The following is a 21,153-nucleotide window of genomic DNA, read 5'->3' on the forward strand; positions in this document are numbered from 1 at the left end:
TGCAAAATCTCAAAGCTATACAGAAATCCTATCCCGTAATTTTAGTTAACATTGGCTGTAGTGTATCGCTTTGTAATCCATTTTATCGCACTTTATTATCCTATCGGAATTTGTAATCTTATTTTGTCGCAAATTGTAATCCCATCGCACCTTGTAATCCCAAACTTATCGCAATTTGTAATCCTCTCATGACGCACTTTGTATAATCCCACCTTGCTATGTTTACTTACTTTTAGGAATTGGAAGAGATTCTGAAGTATAAAGGAGCAAAAAGCTGTATTGTTACTGTGAGCGCGGCAAAGCGCATAGAAACTGTGATATTTAGAAAAACAGATAAAATGGGACCAAATTGTAAAGATTCTAGAATGCGCGCCAAACACCAAAATTTGCTTTTAGGTGGTTGCTGAGTTCGCTGATGTGTAAATACGCCCTACGTGGAAATACCAAGACCTGCAGTAACTATGCAGTTACCATTGATAACAACTCTTTAGTCTCCGCCCTGAGTTAACGCCCATTATCCCGCAATCTCACGGCGTCATGTTGACGTTTTGAATTAAAAGTATGTATATTTCATTAACGCATGCCTTGTGTTTCTTATGCAAAATATTTTTTTTCAATAATTTACGGAAGTCATTCAAATGTTGTGCATTATTTAAAGGACGCGACTTTGTAAAATATCATGTAGACCACATTTTAAATGAAAAAATAAATAAATAAAAATTTTCAAATGATCAATTAAGCAAAAGGATTCTTTCAGCGTTAGAGCAACTGTCCATTAAATATTCAATGAAACTTACTCAAAATACAAGAAATTGACAGTAACTAATAATTTCGTATGTATTCATGCACAATGAAGAAATCTACACCAATTACAGATAAGCGAAGCAAGCGAATGTCGAACTTTCAACTCAAAAAACAAGATTCTAAAAAATCAAATTCGGGCAACATGTCGAGTGACTTTGAAAAAGAAAATGACAAAAAAACGAAAACTGGAAACATGAATGGCCAAAAAAAAGACGTGGAAAATGATTTAGAAAAAGAAGATGTAACTGTTAATAAATCACGTGTTGAAACTGACGCCGTGTCTCCACTAAGTGATAAAACACTTTCGGTCAGTGATATAAGCAAAAAACCTCCTACATCACCGAAAAGATTTAATTCCGGTCCAGTAAAGAAAAGCAATGGACAGCAGACTAAAAAGAAGAGTTCCAAGCAGACAACAGAAAATACAAAACGACCAACAAGCGCTCCAGCGCCGCTGTCAAAAGGGAACTCCGTTAGATCTGAAAGATTGACGAAAAACGACGGTTCAGCACATAACAGGAAAAAATCGAAGAAAATAACCTCAAAAAAAGTTGAATGTGACGACGGAATTAAAAATGGGTGCAAGACTCTTGACCTACCAAAAAATAAGACCATGGCCATTAAAGACGCTCCAATAACTAGCATTAAGGATGGAGAAAGCAACGAAAAACCTGCCGAAGAAAGCAAATGTGAGGAAGATGTTGATAAAATTGTGAATGAAAACGATGTTGATGAGGAAGGAAGGAAGGAAGTTGACGAGAACAGTAAAAGCCAAAGTAACACATGCAACAAGAATCTAAGTGAAGAATCCAAAGAAAGAATTATCATCCAAATCACAAAAGAAGATGATTTAGAAAAAGGAAAACTTAAAGTTCAAAAACAAAGAAATGTTGATTCATCAGATTCGCCTGTTGGTACGCCACGCCCACCCGTAGATGGAACAAGACGATCGAGCTCTGCTCTATCCCGTATTCGGCTTACAACAAGTACCATAACAGATGTTGTCTCCTCACAGAATGGTGTTCCCGCCTATGCTGTGAATGGCTACAGAGTGGTAACATCGAAACGTGTCCAAAACGGCGGTCGCCTTTTACAGTCTGATAGGATTTCAGAATTTGAAGTACTGTGGAAAAACTTTATCTATTTGGATTTAATTTTGAATAGTGAAGGGACTGTAAAAACAACATCGGACAAAAAGTTCGAATCACTCACAGAAATTTGTGAAGCAATTTCTAAAGAAAAGCTTGATCTAAGCGACCATCACACTACTTTTCTTATTGCAGCAGCTAAAGAAGGCGAGAAAATTCTGCGAGAGCACTTAGTGTGCGACAAGGTGGAATTAGAGAAAGCACTGCTGGCTGATAACAGGTTCAGTTTAAGTGGACAGGTAGATTATTACTGCTTTGGTAAAGATTGTTTAGAAAACAAACACAGGACATTTAGTTTAATAAAATGTTGCAGTGAAAAATATCTTCCATCAAGGTTTGCGTTGGAACTTTTTTTATACGCTGTCACTATGGATATCTCAACGGCGTATATATTAACATTGCATGTTAAAGAACGAATGGTGGCGTTGTATGAATTCAAGTTTAAATTCGATAAATTGCGCGACTTTAATAAAGGAATAACATTAAAAATGATTTGCGAAAATTTTTATAAAAATTGGTACCAACATGCAGATTGTAAGCTGGTTTTTAAAGACGCTAAAGATTTATAGATGTAAAGAATAGATGCAGAGTTGTAGAGAAGAAAAAATGATTAATAAAAATTAAATAATAAACAGGAAAGACACAAAAAAACAACCGATATTATATAGTTGTAAGGTCATCGTAAGGATATACATATTTATATACATATTTACTTCAGTTTTAAAAAGTTGTAAAAAAGATTTGCGAGATTTTAACTTTCATTTTGTTAGAACTTGATTTAAAGTCTCTCATATTTACTTATCGCAAACATTTTTAAAAGTTTTGGTAGAGCAGTGGTTATAAGATAGGGCGTTTAACATCCTAAGAAAAAAAATATGTGCGTCTATACAATAAGTAGCAACTAAACCATCCAAAATGTGGACCAAAATTTGAAACAAATAATTCCAGAATGCTATGTAGCCATGCTAAAGACACACTTTTAACTTTTCTTACTCCGCAAGACTATACTTTAAACTTTCAAAAACAAGTGTCTGAAGGCTTCTTTTTTATTCAAAAACTCACACCTCCCAACATTTAAATGTCGGCACTCAATATGTTAGATTTCCATTAAATTAACGATGGCAGCGTTTTTTAAATTTTGATTGTTTGTGAAAAAAGTTGCACGTGTCAAAATACAAGTGTCATTACCAGAAAGAAAATGTAATAAGCATGCCCAGATACTAAACCGGAGCTGCGACCAAGTACGCTTTAATAGAAATCAACTTTTACCTAAAAATCATCCCTGTATCAAAGAATTTAATTTTTATACAGATAGAATAAAATTTCGTCTTTTACGGATGAGGTGAAGCACCTTCAAAAAATATTAGGTTTTTAAAATAAATTTTTTAAAAAAAATCAACTTTGTTTCTCAAATATTGACACAACACCGACCAGTTCCACAATCCGTGTTAAAAATTAATTTCCCCGCGAAAAAGTCTGACAAATAAAATAAGTTAACCAAGTTGCACAGCAAACCTTAATAAAAATTAAACCAAGTTGCACAGCAAACTTTAAAAACAGTTAAATTACACAAAAGGTAAATCGTAATTTAGTTTATTTTCTTTTGCCATCGTTTCGTTTTTGTGCGAGCCAACAGGATTAACATATCGAACATGCTTCTGATCCGTGTTAACGTTACACGACAAAGTTTTTGTACTTTTCTCTTTCTTTGTGCCAATTGCACACAGTTCTTGCGTGTGTGAGTTCACGTATGCAGAAAGATCGAGTTCGTCCACAGTTAGTCGTAGTTTTCTTTTTCTTCTTTTCTGAAATTTTATCTAAAATCAAAAGCTCATATGAATACTGTATCGCAAACCTTGGAAACCATTTTCTAACCAGGAAGGGTCACGGAGATATCCAGGAAAAATCAGAGGGAAAAGAAGTCCCACAGTTAGAATGCTATAACTTTTAAGGTCTAAGTTGTCCTAAAAGGTGCTCCACATGTTTTAGAAAGAGGTAAAATTGACTTAACTAACGTGAACAATCACGGCTCAAGTTTTCGAAATCTAATCTTATTTCTACTTATAAATAGGATTTTCAAAAAACGGGTGCGTACTCAAACGGTTCACTTAAGGAGATTAAAGTGAGAAGAAGCCTATTTCCACATCCGTTTTTGTTTCGGGATATATACATACAAAAATACAGAATAGCATGAAAGAATTACTTATGAACAAATCTCGGGATGCTACTTGTTTACATGAAAGTTTAAAGAATGTATCAACAAAATGTTGAATTTCAAAGCTTTTAACTGGCAGCTTCGTAAAACAACATGCAGTTTTCTTTTGCATCACACACAACTATGAAGTAAAAAAATATTTGTCTTGGTGTATTATGGTGAAACAGAAGTACTACAGTATTCTACTAATAAATCGAACCTCCAAGTATCTGAGGAAATAATTCGAGTTCTCGAGGCATTTGATAACTTAAATTTTGGTAAAAAGAGAGGAAAAAATATAGATAAGCTTATCGAAAGTTTTTTTTCTTTTTTCTTTTTTATTCTGCTAGTCAAGAAGAAACAAAAATATACACTTAATATATCATTGAAATTGTCTTCTTCTAATATTTTCGAATAAATTAAAAACCGTAATTCCTTAGATTTTTTAAGGGTTAAACGTCGAGTTAGTAAATGTTCGATTCAAGTTTCAGTTATAGGGATTCCAGTAATAAGTTAACGGGGGTTCCAGTAATCACTTAACGGGGGTACCAGTAATCAGTTAATGGGGGTTCCAGTAATCACTTAACGGGGGTTCCAGTAATCACTTAACGGGGGTACCAGTAATCACTTAACGGGGGTTCCAGTAATCACTTAACAGGGATTAGAGTTTTCCGGATTATACTGCAGGTATACCAAACAATTCTTGAACGTCGTGTATTATAAAAAGAAGGTAAAAATAAGTTTTGGTGAAAACATGTATACAAGCCTCATACCTTCTTAACACGTGTAGCCTCGCATATTTTCTTGTCGATCGCACAAAATATACTGTGATCAATCCTCGACTCTCGATGTAACATTAGATCAAATACTGATGGCAACTCGTTTGGTACTAAACCAAGCTCGTCCATAATACTAAAATGCAGATTCGTTTGTATTTCTTTTTACGCATTATACAAAACTGTGTTGTAAAAAAAAGAAAACTCATTCAATTAAATCTTTCTTTGTGTTTTTTACCCTTAAAATAAAAAGTAATCTCAGGGGTTAAGAAATATCCGAAACTGAAAGCAGACATACTCCAACGAGCAATAAAATATTTAACGCTGTTTATTTTTGAAAATCATGCACAAAGTATAACAAACTTAAGACAAATGATAAGACAAACTTTCATAGATTGTGTTATATCATCATCATTGTATGAGTTGACACTTACACACTTTTTCATAAGAATATACTTTGAATATCAGGCTGAGATTTAATGTTAAAAACAATTGGTCTATTGTTTAAACAATAGAGAAGTAACAGCTTGGATAAAATTTTGATATTCTTATAAAAGAAGCATGCGTTTTCTATATATCGACAACCCTGGCTGGCATTTACCTTGTCAACTTTTTATAAACAAGAAGAGAAGACCAAGCGTCAGTGGCACCATACACCACTTGACTTCGATCTAAATTTCGCGCTTCCCAGTTAGATAAACGTCTATCTTTCGATACTCTCCATCCAAAAAGTTGCGCTGTTAACGATGCTAAACCAAGCTTTACGAAACCTGAAAAAAAACTTATATGTATGTAGTACACACAGTATTCTTCCTATTGTGATTTTCCAGTCAAAGAAGAAAAAGTATCATGCATGTCTTTACATAATGCTAATGGAAGATACTAAAACTTACCAAGATCTTTCGCAATTTTCTGGGTATCAAAAATACAGGCACATTTTATTTGATACTGGTTATACAAATCAGCTATATCTCCATCATTTCCTGTGCCAACCTATATGGTACGAAGGTCATTATATATTATAAAATCAGAGAGTAGCAAAAGCAAAATTTAACCACAAAAAACTGTAATAGGATGGAATTAAGAAGAACATATTTCTGGGTAAATATAAAAACTTTGAAAAGTCTTACCAGCTTAATATATTAGTTTCAAAGTAATAATTTGCAAGTATATATGTCTTCATAAATTTTCGCAAAAAATAGGTTTTTGCAAAAATTTAATCTCACAAAATTTGGATTTTTATTTTATTTTTTTAAAAAACCTAATTAATACTCATTTTTGATATACCTACATTGTTATATTAAGCAACAGTCTTTAGTTATGTTGTTCCCTACATGAAAACTCTTAAAAAAAGCGGTCTAAATTGAGAAAAAATGTCATCATATCATATGTTATATATATTAAATATTTTATGTGTATTTGGACTTTAAATTAATTCTCACAAAAGTTAGTTCCCTTCCGGTTACTCCACATTCTTACATGTTGTACTGGACTCTCTTTCAAGGGATCTCAATAATTTGTTTCAAATAGAGAAAGATTATATGGAGGGGAAACACAGTAGAAGACCAAAATATTTATTCCAAATGGGGACGTTTCTGAGATAGTGTTTCGAGATAAAGAGAGTTAACTGTTAACTCCTACAACAAGGCTAAGAAGCCTGTTACCTTTATAATGTCCCTGCTTTGAAGGATATCCTTTAAGGTTTTTGGAAAACTTGGCTGCAAAAATTTCCGTTCACTTCTAAGTCTCCATAAAACAACTGTATCTTCATTGGAAAGTTGAATCAGAGATATTGGTAGATTTATGTTTGTATTGAACACAACTGCTGTTTCTGTGTCAAAGCCAAGTATTTTAGATGTCTGCATTTGTTTTATAGCTAATTTATTCTCTTTTTTGTGTTCATCATGTATTGATGAAATGACACGTATTTCTTTATTAAATGTTTTGATGGGACATCTATTTATTTGTTCTTTTGTCATCTCCATATTGAACAGTGACGTCAGTTTGTCACGATGGACAGCTTTTATTGTTACATGTTGACAACCAGACATTATGTTTCTCAAGGCTCTTGGAAAAATTACATTGCTCATAACTTCACCATTTAAAAGAATAAGGTCTAAATGTATAAAATGCTTCATCTGAGTTAATGAACTAAAGATGCCAGAACTTTAAAAATGAATTAATAGTCAATAATCAATCTTATTCAAGTCATATACCCATCAGGAAACCCAACTTAAATGGCAAACTAAGTTCTGCCTTTAATATAATATTTTAAAAATAAAAGAACAATTTTCAACTTTGGAGTTTACACATAGAATTCTCCTGCTCGAAATGTCACAGGGTATAACTTTCAGTTGAGGGAAAACACAGAATATGACGGGTTTGAAGTTAGAAAACAAAGATTCTAGAAAAAATTCAGCCCCCACTTATAAATAGGTGACTGCGTGAACCATGTGTTTTCCCTCAAATTATAATGGCTACCCTGAAAAATACAGACCTGTAATCAGTTTAAAATTATCATGTGATACTTCCTATTATGCACTATAAGAGAAGTTCCCAACATAAGGTGCATGTTTTTTTTATTCCTAATTAAAGAGAGCAAATTTTTTAAGTTTGTCTAGGCCTTTGATTAAGCAAAGGGATGATTTAAAACAAAGCTCAGTGCCCAAATAAATCATTTTGGTATTCAACATTTACTATTTACTGATTGTTACAATTGCTAGTTATGATTGTTGTTAGTTATGTGTTAAAAAAGACTGATAACATTGCATTGTTGATTCTAGCATCCTAATACTACTTTGAATGTCTGTTTTAACAGGTGTAATTGAAAAGTTCTGCCCAAGGCCGTTTTGTTTAGGGCAGTTATTTTGAAGTTTTCTGTAGATGAAAAATATAATAATGCTATAGAACGGTGACTGGTGTATTCTAAGTTGTTCACAGGTTGCAGGCCCCAGGTTAAATCATATATATATATATATATACCATATAGTTTTCCTTTGGACAATTTTAACATTCAACATGCACAATCATTTTGGTAGTATTGTTTACGGCGCCGTAGTTTAGTGGTTAAAACTCTTGCACTTTGTGCGAGAGACTGGGGTTCGATTCCCCTTGACGGCGATTCAATATGGGCGAGTGAATGTTACCATAGCCCCAAGTTTATCGAAGCCATGTGGGGGAAATCAGGGAGATGGCACACTGTGTTGGCCGTTGGGTGTTGCACGGAGTTGTCTGGTAGAGCGTGGACCCTATGTTGGGACTATGTAGCTCAAAATAAGCATTAAATACTCTAGTACTCCCCATCTAAGCTATGGCCCGTCCTGAAAATAATAGACAAGGTATATCCCTCAATATTTGTGAGGCTAGCCATGTAAAATATGCACATTTATCTATCTCTATCTTTTTATCCCAGTAAGTTTTTTATCCAGCTATCATCTAATATGGTAGCTTTGCTATGTTGTGGGTTCCTACTGCTTCTTCTTTATAACATCGTAAAAAAATGGGCTTGCCTCAGATCTTTCAAATATAGTTTTAGAAAAACATATAATGGTAGAATGATCTTTCTGTGATTTAAAAATAACTTTACTCAGGTAGGAACCCCCACCTTTATGCTAAAACTGATTTTTGTGTTCATTGTATTTTTGAGCAATACAAAACCTCTTTTTTAAAATTAGCTTACCCAACAACAACGTAATGAGTCGACTAGATATAGGAGTTTCTCTCTTTTCTTCATTTGCTGCCTACAATGAAGTTTTGTAAACTATAGCTCACTCTCCGATTAAACCTCAACCCAGGCCCAGTTAGGTATCCCTGATTTTCATGCTTAAAACACAAAGCACTTTAATGTGACGATTGTAAATTATAAAGAATTGGAGCGTACTTCTGAAAAATATCCTTGATTTTTGAATACTCCAGAAAATAAACTGTATTTTGTTCCCAGTCTCTGTCTTTGAAAAATTATGTATGTGGTGTTATAAAATAAAAAAGTAATAAGCACTACACCTTGTGACGTTTCGGCCATTCGACGTCCATTTTCAAGTATACAGGTCCCAATACAAATGTTTAAATATACAATAATATGATACAACCGTATCGAACAATCATAAACTTATCCCAAGGGAGAAGTCAATTATCTGAGAATAAAAATAATGGCATAGGGACAATATTTCTATTGAGAATTGTCCCTACGGATCAACAGACCTCCTTCAACTCCAAATCAAAATTATTAGTAGCAGCGGAGAGTATAGAAAAGTTCTCCAAAGTAGGTCTATTTTTACAGAAAACTACATGCTTCAGAACTTTACTTTTATTTTGAGCTTTGACGGTTTTTCCAGTCAAGGCAGAAACACCCATATGTTAACAGAACATCCTGATTTTTAATGCTAGCCTGTTTAAACACGCATGGTAGGGGTGCTGTACAAATTGTAAATGGCACGTTGGATGGCTCAACTAAAGATTTTAATAAAAACATATATTTCTCATATATAATTTTTAAGATATTTTTAGACATTTTGGCCTAAATTTAAAAAAATTTTCTTTTGATAATATCGACAATTTATCCTTTTTACAGAATATAAAAATCTTATTTCGTTGTTGAGATATCCTGTTTTAACCGAGATGGTAAATCAAATAACTTTTTCGTAACATTTTTGTCTGCTACAAAACAGCCGTGTCGCAGGCTCTTACTTTCAAATGTTGCATAGTCTTACTGTAATAGACAGCATTGCAGCCATCACACTTATATTAATATATGACTTTTGAACATGGTGCCCTTAAAGGACGGTCCTTAAAACAGAAAAAATCTCCAATACACCTTTACGATAATTCGGTAAAACTAACACTCCATCACATATTATTTTGCGATCAGAGGAGGTACACATCACACCATCTTTATAAGAATTTATAAAGGAGAAAACACGTTCTTTCATAATAACTTTTCTTGCTGTGTTTTGTTTTTAATAAAAAGTACACATAAGTTGTATCTTATTATACTAACATTTCCTAAAAATTTGAAAGAAATTGATACAAGGAAGTTAAAAAAGATAGATGTGCATATTTTACATGGCTAGCCTCACAAATATCAAATACCCTGTCTATTATTTCCAGGAGGGGCCATGGCTTAGATGGAGAGTCCTGGATTATTTAATGCTCATTTTGAGCTACGCAGACCCAATTAGGGCCTGCGCTGTACTAGACAACTCCCGGCAACATCCAACGGCCCACACAGTGTGCCATCTTCTCAATTTCCCTTACATGGCTTGGGTTAACCCGGGGCTATGGTAACATTCACTCGCCCATGTTGAATCGCAGTCTAGAGGAATCGAACCCCGGTCTCCTGCACAGAGTACGAGAGCTATAACCACTAATCTACGGCGCCAAAACTGGAGAAAACGCGCTTTCGTCTCTAGCTAACAAACTCTTATAAAAAAATGTTTTTTACCTTCTTTCTCCCAAAATTGTAAAACGATGGAGAGCCGTAGAAACGCATGTTTGTAAAGGTGTATTCTACAATCAGATTTGTTTGTGTTAGTAAATAAGAAAATGTAAACAAAGTTAGCTAGCTAGCTAGGTAGCTAGCTAGCTATACGGGAATATACATAGTTAGGAAATATACATAGCTAATGTTAAAATGCTGTTCATGAAATGTATCTTACCAAATTATTACAACTGAATTATTGTAAAGGTGTATTCTACAATCAGATTTGTTTGTGTTAGTAAAAAAGAAAATGTAAACAAAGTTAGCTAGCTAGCTATACGGAAATACATAGAAATATTTATAGCTAATGTTAAAATGCTGTTCATGAAATGTATTTTACCAAAAGTTACTACAAAATCAGATCGCCAGACAAACGGTTTCCTTGCTAAAAAATTGTTTCGTTTCATTTTTTTGTTGCAAATTGTTATTTGCTTTTCATGTTAACTATAACACGAAATGTTCGTTTCGCAAGGTCCGCATTACACCTGCCCTATTTTTTTTCCCGAAATTTTTCTTACGCTAGTCGAAAAGTTTTCCGAAAAAAAAAAGAACAAAGTTTAAGGACGATTTTCACGAAGCGAATTGAACGTCGAATTCGCCGTTCAATTTTTTTCGTGAAAATCCCCCTTTTAGAAACGATTGTAAAACCTCCTTATGAAAAACCCCCTTTTTCACGAAGCGAATTGAACGGCGAATTCGATGGTGAATTCGCATTTTAATTTTCACGACAAAATAAATTAGACGTCAAATTCATTGTTTACATAGGTTTACCGCGTTCTTTTCAGCATTTTTGTTTTTCGAATTTTCAGTGGTGAGAAAAACCACGCGGGCCCTCCTGTCTAATAAATATGTGGCGTAGAGGATCTATATTAAAATACCCGTATACGTCTGTCCGTCTGTCACGCAAAATGGTAGCTTAGCTGTGCAAGTAGCGAGACGCACGCAGTGCGGTATAGGGGGACGGGCGAACCCGTGGATTTTTCCACGGACTAACGACTAGTGCTTACTAAAATGGCGTGTGTGTAGACTTGTTCTTTGTCGTGCTGGCGACTTTTTGTTTTGACAGCGGAAGAACCTGAAATTACTCAACATTTTCTGCTAACGAGCATAAAAGTTCATTGACCAATAAAGTTTTAGGAATAACAGTTTTCTTTTTGTGTCTTTTAGGAAAAGTGGAAACGAGCCTTCAATAGTCAGTTTTTAAAAATGGTGAGAGACTAAATAAGTTAGAGGTATCTAGTATCTGTTGGCTGTAATAACACATTAATTCACGGCACATGTGCAATACACAGCACACGTGCGATGATTTAGAAAAACCTCCTGTCAATAAATTATTTGAACAGTTGACGTCAGTAAATAAATTTAACGTCGTATAAGAGATATATGACGTCAAATTGTAACAAGTTTGTAACATTATAACACATGACGTTGACCAACCTAGACGGTGAGAAAATATACATCTACAGTTTTTAACTTATTTTTCTATACTTAGTTTCGCCTTGTAGCTCCGAACAGAAACCTGTAGATCTTGTTAACAGAATGCGGATAGAAATCATTTCAGTATCAAAAAATATTCCAGAGTATATGATGTAGAAGAAATCTAGAGGAACAGCCAGCAGTTAACCTATTAAGTGAAAAAATTAACGTAACTTTGACCACATATCTATGGTTTACTTTCAAGGTTGCCATTTTGTTTTGCTTCTTTCATTCACACCGCGTTGTTTCGGCATTGATGCGAAATCATTTTACTATTCGCACCTGGCAAAAAATCATGCTGTTTTGCATATAGATTCAGTTTCGTGTGACCAGACTATTTGGTACAACAAAAACAAATTCAAAACAATATTTATCCGCAACATTTGGGTACTTTGCCCTATTTGACCGTGCTTACGCATGCGACATGCCTGTGGTCATTGAACTACGCTTTCATCCGAAGGTACCTGGGATCGAGCCTGGTTAGGAGCAATTAATTTATTCCAGCTGTCCAGAATTGCTAATTTTTTGCAAAGTTATGCACCACTTTGCCTTGACGTTACGACAATTCCAAGCCTATTTTTGAAAGCTATATTTCAAGGCGGTACATGGTTTGCGTAAAAAAACTTACGCGAAAAACAAAGAGAACTTTATCTGCTAGGCAAAAATCTTTCGCAAATGGCACTACTAGCTATTAATGTATCCTCATCACGTGTTTAAAGAAGAATTACAAAGAAGAAATTCGAACAACAATCGAAATAACACGCGCTCTCTGTATGTGCGTCACGTGTTAAAGAAGAGACGAAGAAGAAATTCCAAAAAACCACTTGAAATAACATGCGCTGTATATACTATGGTTACTGTATCTGCGTCACGTGTTTAAAGAAGAAATAAAGAAGAAATTCGAACAACAATCGTATTAACACGCACTGTACAGAACTATGGTTACTGTATCTTCGTCACGTGTTCAAAGAAGAATAAAAGAAGAAATTCGAACAATAATCGAATTAACACGCACTAGCGCTACGTGTTCAAAAAACAAAATAAAAAAAAATCAACGCGTTGTATAGCACCATGGAGGTAAAAATGACGTGTTTGTTTTTCAAGTTCCTTGAGTTTTGGGTTTTCAGTTTATGTTATTGTGAAGTAACCATAGATAAATATACTGCAATCTGTCAAATACAATCCCTCTAAAAACAAGAATTAGATGTCTTTATTTTTCTGATAAAATTCCAGTAAAAAGAGAAACGTAGCGGATTTTCCAGTTAACGGGAGATCGGATTATAAACCACTATTTACACTTATACCGGAGAACAAGTTTACAAACTCACACGAAGTGTATCAGCTCATAAAATCATCTAGTTTTCTCAATCTCTAAAATTCTTACAGAGTTATCGACGCAGCCAAGAACTAACAGCAACGAATCTCCACAAACTGCAGCATCAACAAAATCAAAGGAATGTATCCAGTCTTCCGTTGTAAACGTACTAACACACATTCTGTTCTGTAATATACACAGTTTGTTAAAATGGCCACAACACAAAAGTGCATCCACGTCGTCACTTCCAGAAGCTGGTAAACTTTTAATTTGAGTGATTGGATAGGACAAGTTAGTGTACGGTACTACATTAAAATTCGAAAGAATAAAAACAGCACCAGACCGTGTTGCTAAGGCAACTTGTTCGTCGTAACCTCTTTGACCTTTTAACGGCGATGCCGTCGATTTTGACGGACTGTCGTTGGGACAGTCTTCGTTTAGGAAATATCCTGAGCACATACTGGTTACTACGGAAGGAACTAACAACGTCGTCACCAATCTCTCGTTTTGAAAAAAATGAATGCGCTTTTCTGCGTCAGCAACGATAACGTAACTTGTGTCAGCGGATGCAGATTGCATTCGAAAAACATGCATACTTGAGATGGAGGAATTAGCGGAAAACTGTGAAAAATACATAACGTGTTAATTTACAAACATAAATCTTAATTATTACCTTTCCGCTTTGCGTAAATACACGATTTAGCGCCCTTTTTATGATTAACCACCGCTCTCGAATGAGGGCCCTTTTACAAAAAAAGTAATTAAAAATAAGCGACCTTTTTGATTATACGCCCGGGGCGTCTAATTAAATATGCTTTTAGGACAAACGGAGTTTAAACTGTTAGACGATTACACGTTCTTTCTTAAGGAACACACACTCTGTGTTCAGCCTAGATGTTTCTTAACTTTAAAGAATTTCTGAAAATTTATAATCAGGCCCCTGTTTTGCAACTTTAAAACGCTATTTACTTAGTGACTAGTCGCTCTCTCAACATACCTTTTCTAATTTGCTCAACATTTTGCGAGTAAGCAGTTAACCTATAATCTCAGCCTGAAGTTAAGAAACCTTCGGATACAAAGAAGACATTTAACTACGACAGTGACGATAATAAATAAAAATGAACTAACTCTCTCTTCTTGCTTTAAAACTTCAGATAATCGGCACTTCCACAAAATATCATACGGGGTAACTGCCACCATGGTACCATCGGACGAACCCACAACAATGGATGTATTTCCAGCTTAAAAAAAATATGGAAACTTAGCCCAAACAATTTTCAGTATTGCATAAAAACTATGAATAGTGGATAATGATTGTATATTCGTCACAATAAATTGTTTAAAAGAACCGATCTAGTTTTTAAAAAAAATAATTAAAAGAAATATATTGAACTTATTCTATTCACATCTTTGGCAGTAAGAGTTTTAAAAAAAGAAAAAAAATGTGGCAGCTAGAGGGGCTACGAAACGATTCGATAAGCTCAATACATTAAATAACAATAAATCGAAATTTTTTTTTTGACGCGAGGAAACAGAGACAACACAAGGTGTATTTGTTTAAAAAAATGCTATAGTATTAGCTTTAAGGAGGCAATTTTTACCTCTAAAAAGATTTTAAAGTCATTGTTGTTGTTTCGACTAGCTTTATGTCCAATAAACTTATATGGAATAAATTATAGATATCCACTTGTTAGTTATTTTCAGTTATATTTGGATCCCCAATATGATATTTAAGATGATTTAAGATGTTGTTTTTGTCCTCAGTAATCATGAGCTTTTCCACCGCCATTGTCTCGACTTTCGTAAAAGTCACTAAAGTCAAAAAACAACAGCGCTTTCGTAACCCCTCTAAAAGATTGCCACACCTGAATCAACATCAACCACAACAGCTGCAATCCTGCTGCCACATAAACTCCTTCTGTTTAGGATTTGACCATTAGTTATGATTGTAAACAAGCCGTTTGCGTCTCCAACTAAAACATCTTCTGAGGAAAACTTTGTGACATTTTGTGGCAATAAAGTTTGAATGGAACCACCTTTGGTTTCATAGCTTCGTCCATTCTGTAGAATAAATATGGAATCAATAAAATATAGAACAAGTCAGCCACAAAGATTCTTTTCTTTTTTAAAATTTAGGAAAATTCAAGGGAATTTTACATTTTAGAAAAAAAAGATCTGACGACCAAAAATAATTATCTGGATATATACTAAACTTTAGATCAAATATTTTTTTAAATAAACTAATCACAGCAGGTAAACATAGTAAGGAAATTTCTCATTATGCTATTACAACAGGTTTTTAGCATATTTGATAACAATACAAAATGGCTGACAGAATATTGTACCTAGTAATATTTTTACACCTCAAAAAATATTAGGATTTATTGAAAAATTACTCGTCCTTGAGGATGACATATTGTCACCCAACACATACCCAAAATACGGCATATTTTGAAACACCAGTAAACCATTCCATTGTTTCAGCTAATGTAAACATGAAAAAGCCTACGTTTTGTACAACACATCAAAATTAATTCACAGATGATTCTTCCCACCAAAGCTCCCTTAACATTGTAACCAATAAATCCTTACCTTCTCAAAGCCACTAATAACATTATTGACTTTAATTGCTTTGTGTACTTGAACGGTGCCATTATCACTCCCTGTTACCAAACTCACTTCTGTGTCTCTATATAGATGGAATTATGAAACCACATTATTACATGAACAGAAAAAATTATTTGCAGAAAAAGAATATAAGTTTGTATATAGAGTGTATAATTTTGTAAGGGTATTTAGTCAACTTTAATTTTGCTGCTTTGCAATAGAAGAACAAAAATTAGGTAAAAATTGATCTATTGGAAACAGTGACATCATCAAATTTTCCTAAAATAACGAAATACAATCTTATGATATATTTCTGTTTGTTATTTGTAAATGCATATATATAGGTTTTCTGTGCTATATTGCCTAATCACAAAGTCCTGAGTAACAAGCTCTTTTTGTTTCCAAGATATTCACATTTAAAGATTTTCACTTTAAGCTATTCTGCATAAATTATGTCATATTTACACAACAAAGGGCTACAGAAAGGAAATTGATAACATTAAATTGCTTTGCACTACTATAGTTTTTTACAGGGGTAAAAAAACTATTATTTCCTGTGTATACACGTTTGTTGATATTAACATAAACAAATATAGAACTTTTTACACACTTTATTACTTTAAATGAGTGATCCCACGAAATTTTTTTTATTTGTTCTTTGGATTCTCCACTATTCAATTAGTATAAAGTTTTTATTCTTTTTTCGAAATATTGTTTATTGATCCTTTAATCAATGGGCAAAGATCATCTTTTTATTAAGAGCCTTTTGCTGTGATGTCATAATGGGTGATGTTTTAGGTTCGAGAGAAAGAGAGAAAGAAAAGCTTGATACTCAGATCACATATATGAACACAAAAGAAAGCAAGATGTCGAACAGTGAAGAAGAATTAGAGTATGATATTATTGAAGAAGAAAACAAATTTGGAAAAGATGAGGACGATGATGAAAAGATGGAAACCTTTGATGAGATTTTTACAGTCACAGGGCTGCAACTTTTTTTAATTTGAGACCACTAAATAAGATGATAATAAAAACATTCACACTGAGAGAGAAACAATATTTTCAGTAAAACATTGGTAAAGTTTTCATGTGGGGAGAAACGAATGGTGCAAGTGCGATAACTGTAAGACTGAAACTAGGGAGATTGATTGTCTTTGTTGCACGGAAGTGGATGCATTAACAGACGAACAATTTCAAGGTGACGGTATAGTTTTGAGCATGGTTTTTTAAATCGTGATTTTTTCAGCGATAGTTAATCAAAGTTTATTCATTCATACATCACCAAAAAGCATTTTTAAACACCTATCAAATGGTATAAAAATAATCTGAAACTTTTTAACTCGTGAAAAGTACAGAGACATTTTTGAAACGCGCTCTGCCTTTAAAAAAGTTACTTTATTTACAAAACTACTTTGTTCCAAACCTCATTCGATGTTCCATAGAATCCTGATGGATGTATGTAAAAACGTTTTTTTATTTAATTTCCAAAGTCCCCGTTTTTGTTTTGTTTTTTAACTTAAACTTCCGTCTTTAAGATGTAATATCTAGAGAACCATTGATTTTTTGAAAATAAAAAAAAAAATTTGCTTTTGGATAAACACGTTGGCTTCAGCACAGTAGCAATATCCCTTGTAGATATTCTGTAGTTTTGTAAAAGAGATTTGAGATGTAATAGATGGTATACAAAAAAAAACACTACGAACAAGCGTTTTTAAGATTTTTTAAAATATCAATATCTTTCGAATAATAAACAAATAGTTTCACCATTGCAAAGATCGTAGTTTCTTTAGTATAAATGGCTAATAAAAAAAATCGATTTTGTGATACAATAAAGGTATACCGTCACTTCAAACATGATTTTTTAAAATATGATTAAGCTTTTCGATAAAATTAGATTAATCGATTTTGTGATACAATAAAGGTATACCGTCACTTCAAACATGATTTTTTAAAATATGATTAAGCTTTTCGATAAAATTAGATTAAATTATTTCTTTTTGACTTATTGTGGGACCACTTCTTTAGCATACACGAAAAACGTTCCTATTTTTCTTTTTAACAATTAAATAAAACTTAAACAAGCAGGGCTTCAGAAATGTAAAACCTTGGTACCTGTTTTTTGTGTACCTTAAGGTTGCCTAGGTGCAAGAGCATGTACTACGATGACCTCTATGGCTAATTCTCTTTTAATTTAAAAGCACTACTCTTCTATGATGCAAGCTGTTCTCTTCTGTAATCTCACATTTATCTTCTGTATTTTTACATTTTCCTTTTGCTCTTAACACTTTTCTGCATGTGGATCATGGTAATTTTGTGGCGCCATAGATTAGTGGTTATTAGCTGTCGTACTCTGTGCGGGAGACCGGGGTTTGATTCCTCTTGATGGTGATTCAACATGGGCGAGTGAATGTTACGCCATGTGAGGGAAATTGGGGGGATGGCTGTCTAGGAGAGCGCGAACCCTAATTGGGTCTGCGTAGCTCAAAAGGAGCATTAAAAACTCTAGGACTCTCCATTTAAGCCATGGCTCCTCCTTGAAATAATAGACAGGGTATATCTCTCGATATTAGTGAGGCTTGCCATTTAAAATATGCACATCTATCTATCTAGTGTCCACCAAACAAACTACATGCTTTTATAAAAATGTGTTCTATAACAATTTTGAACAATAAAAAAAATAATGACCAGCCTGGCTAGAAATTTAGCATTCTTATAAAAAAAGTATGTATCAAGGAATGCCTTCAAATGGAATACTCTCTATGTTTTTATCTAAAGTAATAGTACACTTCTACCCATGAAATACCCATGAGAGTTATTAATTACTAATAACACTTGATCCTTTTTATGGCCTGAAACCAGTGTGTCATTTATTTACCCTTGTCTCCAGAGATTTTCCCAGTCATCTCTTATCTCTTATCAGGCCTATCAATAAGGGGAGAGCAATAGCTCTTGCTCACGCAAAGTGTCGCCTAATTCTAAGAAATGAGAAACTAGCTGAGCCATTAGTTGCTCCTCCAATTCCACAACAAGTTTGTCTGGCTGAGCAATATCAATTCATCTCACATGGAAATCAATGTTATCCTTATTATTATTTGCAGTAAAAATAAACCAAAATATAAAAAAAAAGAAGATAAAATAGATAAAAAATTTTGTAATGAAATACACATTTATAAAATTTATTCTATTTATTCAGGTTGCTCGCCCAGTGTAAATTATTGTAACCTTGGGAGAGTGATTCATTGCTCTGGTGTTATTTTTTTTTTAGGATTGTCTTATCTTATCTCAAATGTTTAAAAATTTTAGTGTAAACATACCGACTTTAGTGTTGGCAAAAGCTTATTGAGAATGAGAATATATTTTGAATATGTTAAAGATTTTGTTGGTTTAATATCGGAATATCTCTTATATATCGAAAAGGCAAAAAACTCTGAGGATGAGGGTGGCTGAGCATTTAAAACCTAAGTTTAATTAATATTCCAGACCAAGTCTGGGAATTTTTGGAGTTTATGGAAGAATTTCTGACTTGGGAAGAAAAGAGAAACTTTCAGAAGAAAAAAGAGAAGTCTTTTGACTAAGAAGAGAAGTGTTTTTATTAAAGAGAGAAGTAAGCCATAGGGGCCATCGTAAAATGTATATACCTTGTATTTTGTGCACTGCAAAACCTTATAGAAACAAGCAAGTATGTTTTGCACCTCATGTTTCACCTCTGTGTTAAATTTCTTGTCAGTCAGGGAAATCCTCTTAATTAAGCTGTATAGCTTAATTTGGAGATCTCCTAAATAAGCTGTATCATACAGCTTAATTAGGTGGCATACATCTAAATTAGGGGGTAGAAAAAATTTGTCCCTGATTTCTCGAAAAATGTAAATTTTAGCAGAATCACCGCTGCAGCTCCTTCATCGTCAGTTTGACCACTACATTATAAAAAAAGAATGGTATTTCCAACCCCTGGGTTCAAAGGATTTGTAATAGAAACAATGGTTCATTTTAGCGATAGTCTATTTAAGCTGCACTGCATCCTAGTTAGGATGTCACGTCACGTGATACAGCCTATTTAAGTGGACATTTTTAAAACTTCAAATTTAGAGGATCTCCAGGGTGCTACGAAAAAACTAATGTATTGAAGATGTTTATATGTATGTAAATATTGGATTTATTCAGTAAGATAGATGCTAAAATTTAGTAAAATGTGTGTTTTTGACAATTAAAGTTTTTTGCATCTTAACAAAGCTGTAAAACACCTAATTAGACTATTATACATCCTAATTAAGCTGCATCCAAATTAAGCTGTACAGCTTAATTAAGAGAGGATTTCCCTGATTGTTTGTAGTAAAACGTTTACACCATACACATTTAAATAAAAGTTTATAGCTATATATCTGGTTTATCAATGCCGAGAAAACAGAAGAAGGTATATACAGGAACGTGAATAAATATGAATATAATTTGGCCATTGAATTCGCTTCCATTTCATGAACATTGATTCACCTTTAGTTTTAAATGCACAAAATTAGCAAAATCGATTTTTACAAGCAGAGTTTTTTATTTGTGCATGTCAAACAAAGCGTAGCTAGCAAAAAAGAAACGTAGTGTATACTCGTACGCACTTTTGCCCACTTTTGCGTACGTGTATGTTCATCCGCCATTCGTACGTAAAGTGCCTTTAGGGTTATAGGGTTAGGGTTTGGGTTCGGATTCTTTTTTCCTTTTTTCTATGTATGAATAGCGCTACGCACTATTATTACGCACTTTACGTCATATAAAGTGCGTAATATTAAAGTGCGTGCAAATATACAGTTCCAAAAAGAAACTTATGTTACCTAAATTTTATCATTATTGTCCTGAAGTATTTTTTTAAATATAAAAATGAGGCAGGGAAAACATATAGCTACTCATGCAATATGAAATAGATAGAAAATTCAAATGGTAAAATATGTAAAATTGATAGTTTGACATTTTTTACGTACGTACTTGTTGTACGAACATAGCTAGCTATATACACTTGACAACCCGTTTTGTTTTAGGTTGAGTGGCATGTGAAATAAACCAATAAACCAAAAGGCGAGTCAGTGATTGCTTTAGATGAAAAATGTGACACTAAAATCGACACTAAAAGGTTTCATTCTTGCCTGAAAATTTTCTTGCAGCATAACACATTGAGTTGATACGACAGATTTTCATTCCAAATGCATTTAAATTGATACTTTTTCACAACATGACCGAATACAGGCATTTTGTCCTATGGTTTTTCACCACTCGTGATACCATTTTTTATTCCATGCGTATTCCGAGAACAAAAGTATCTATGAAAGAGTGTACGGGGGTAACAGTAGTAGAGCACTAGTGGGCAATTTATT

At 33.6% G+C, this 21,153-nt stretch overlaps 2 protein-coding genes across 2 annotated transcripts in view; both read right to left on the minus strand.

The window, feature by feature from the left end:
- Nucleotides 1-2,757: 2,757 nt before the first annotated feature.
- LOC130656774 (exonuclease 3'-5' domain-containing protein 2-like) overlaps nucleotides 2,758-21,153 on the minus strand; it is a 45,510-nt gene continuing 27,114 nt past the window's right edge. The window contains exons 2-7 of the mRNA XM_057459695.1: nucleotides 10,363-10,427; nucleotides 6,587-7,038; nucleotides 5,816-5,915; nucleotides 5,524-5,692; nucleotides 4,920-5,058; nucleotides 2,758-3,769 (exon numbers count right to left, since the gene is read on the minus strand). Of these exons, the coding sequence (XP_057315678.1) occupies nucleotides 3,518-3,769; nucleotides 4,920-5,058; nucleotides 5,524-5,692; nucleotides 5,816-5,915; nucleotides 6,587-7,012 (1,086 nt within the window). The 5' untranslated portion in view covers nucleotides 7,013-7,038; nucleotides 10,363-10,427 and the 3' untranslated portion in view covers nucleotides 2,758-3,517. The remainder of the gene's footprint in view (nucleotides 3,770-4,919; nucleotides 5,059-5,523; nucleotides 5,693-5,815; nucleotides 5,916-6,586; nucleotides 7,039-10,362; nucleotides 10,428-21,153) is intronic.
- Nucleotides 13,068-21,082, minus strand: LOC130656773 (uncharacterized). The gene is made up of 5 exons (XM_057459694.1): nucleotides 20,926-21,082; nucleotides 15,782-15,878; nucleotides 15,055-15,250; nucleotides 14,318-14,430; nucleotides 13,068-13,810 (listed from the first exon to the last, which is right to left on the minus strand). Exons 1-5 carry the CDS (start codon nucleotides 21,027-21,029, stop codon nucleotides 13,226-13,228), a joined length of 1,095 nt encoding a protein of 364 aa, XP_057315677.1. The 5' UTR covers nucleotides 21,030-21,082; the 3' UTR covers nucleotides 13,068-13,225.

This window comes from Hydractinia symbiolongicarpus, chromosome 9 (genome assembly GCF_029227915.1).
Source record: "Hydractinia symbiolongicarpus strain clone_291-10 chromosome 9, HSymV2.1, whole genome shotgun sequence".
Classification (NCBI taxonomy): domain Eukaryota; kingdom Metazoa; phylum Cnidaria; class Hydrozoa; order Anthoathecata; family Hydractiniidae; genus Hydractinia; species Hydractinia symbiolongicarpus.

Coding starts and splice junctions, on each gene's coding strand:
- LOC130656773 (XM_057459694.1), bottom strand. CDS start 21,029: ATGCCTGTATTCGGTCATGTTGTGAAAAAGTATCAATTTAAATGCATT. Junction 14,431..15,054: donor TGTGGTTGATGTTGATTCAG/GTGTGGCAATCT, acceptor ATTTTTTTTAAG/CTGGAAATACATCCATTGTT. Junction 13,811..14,317: donor TTTTAAAGCAAGAAGAGAGA/GTTAGTTCATTT, acceptor TATTTTTCACAG/TTTTCCGCTAATTCCTCCAT.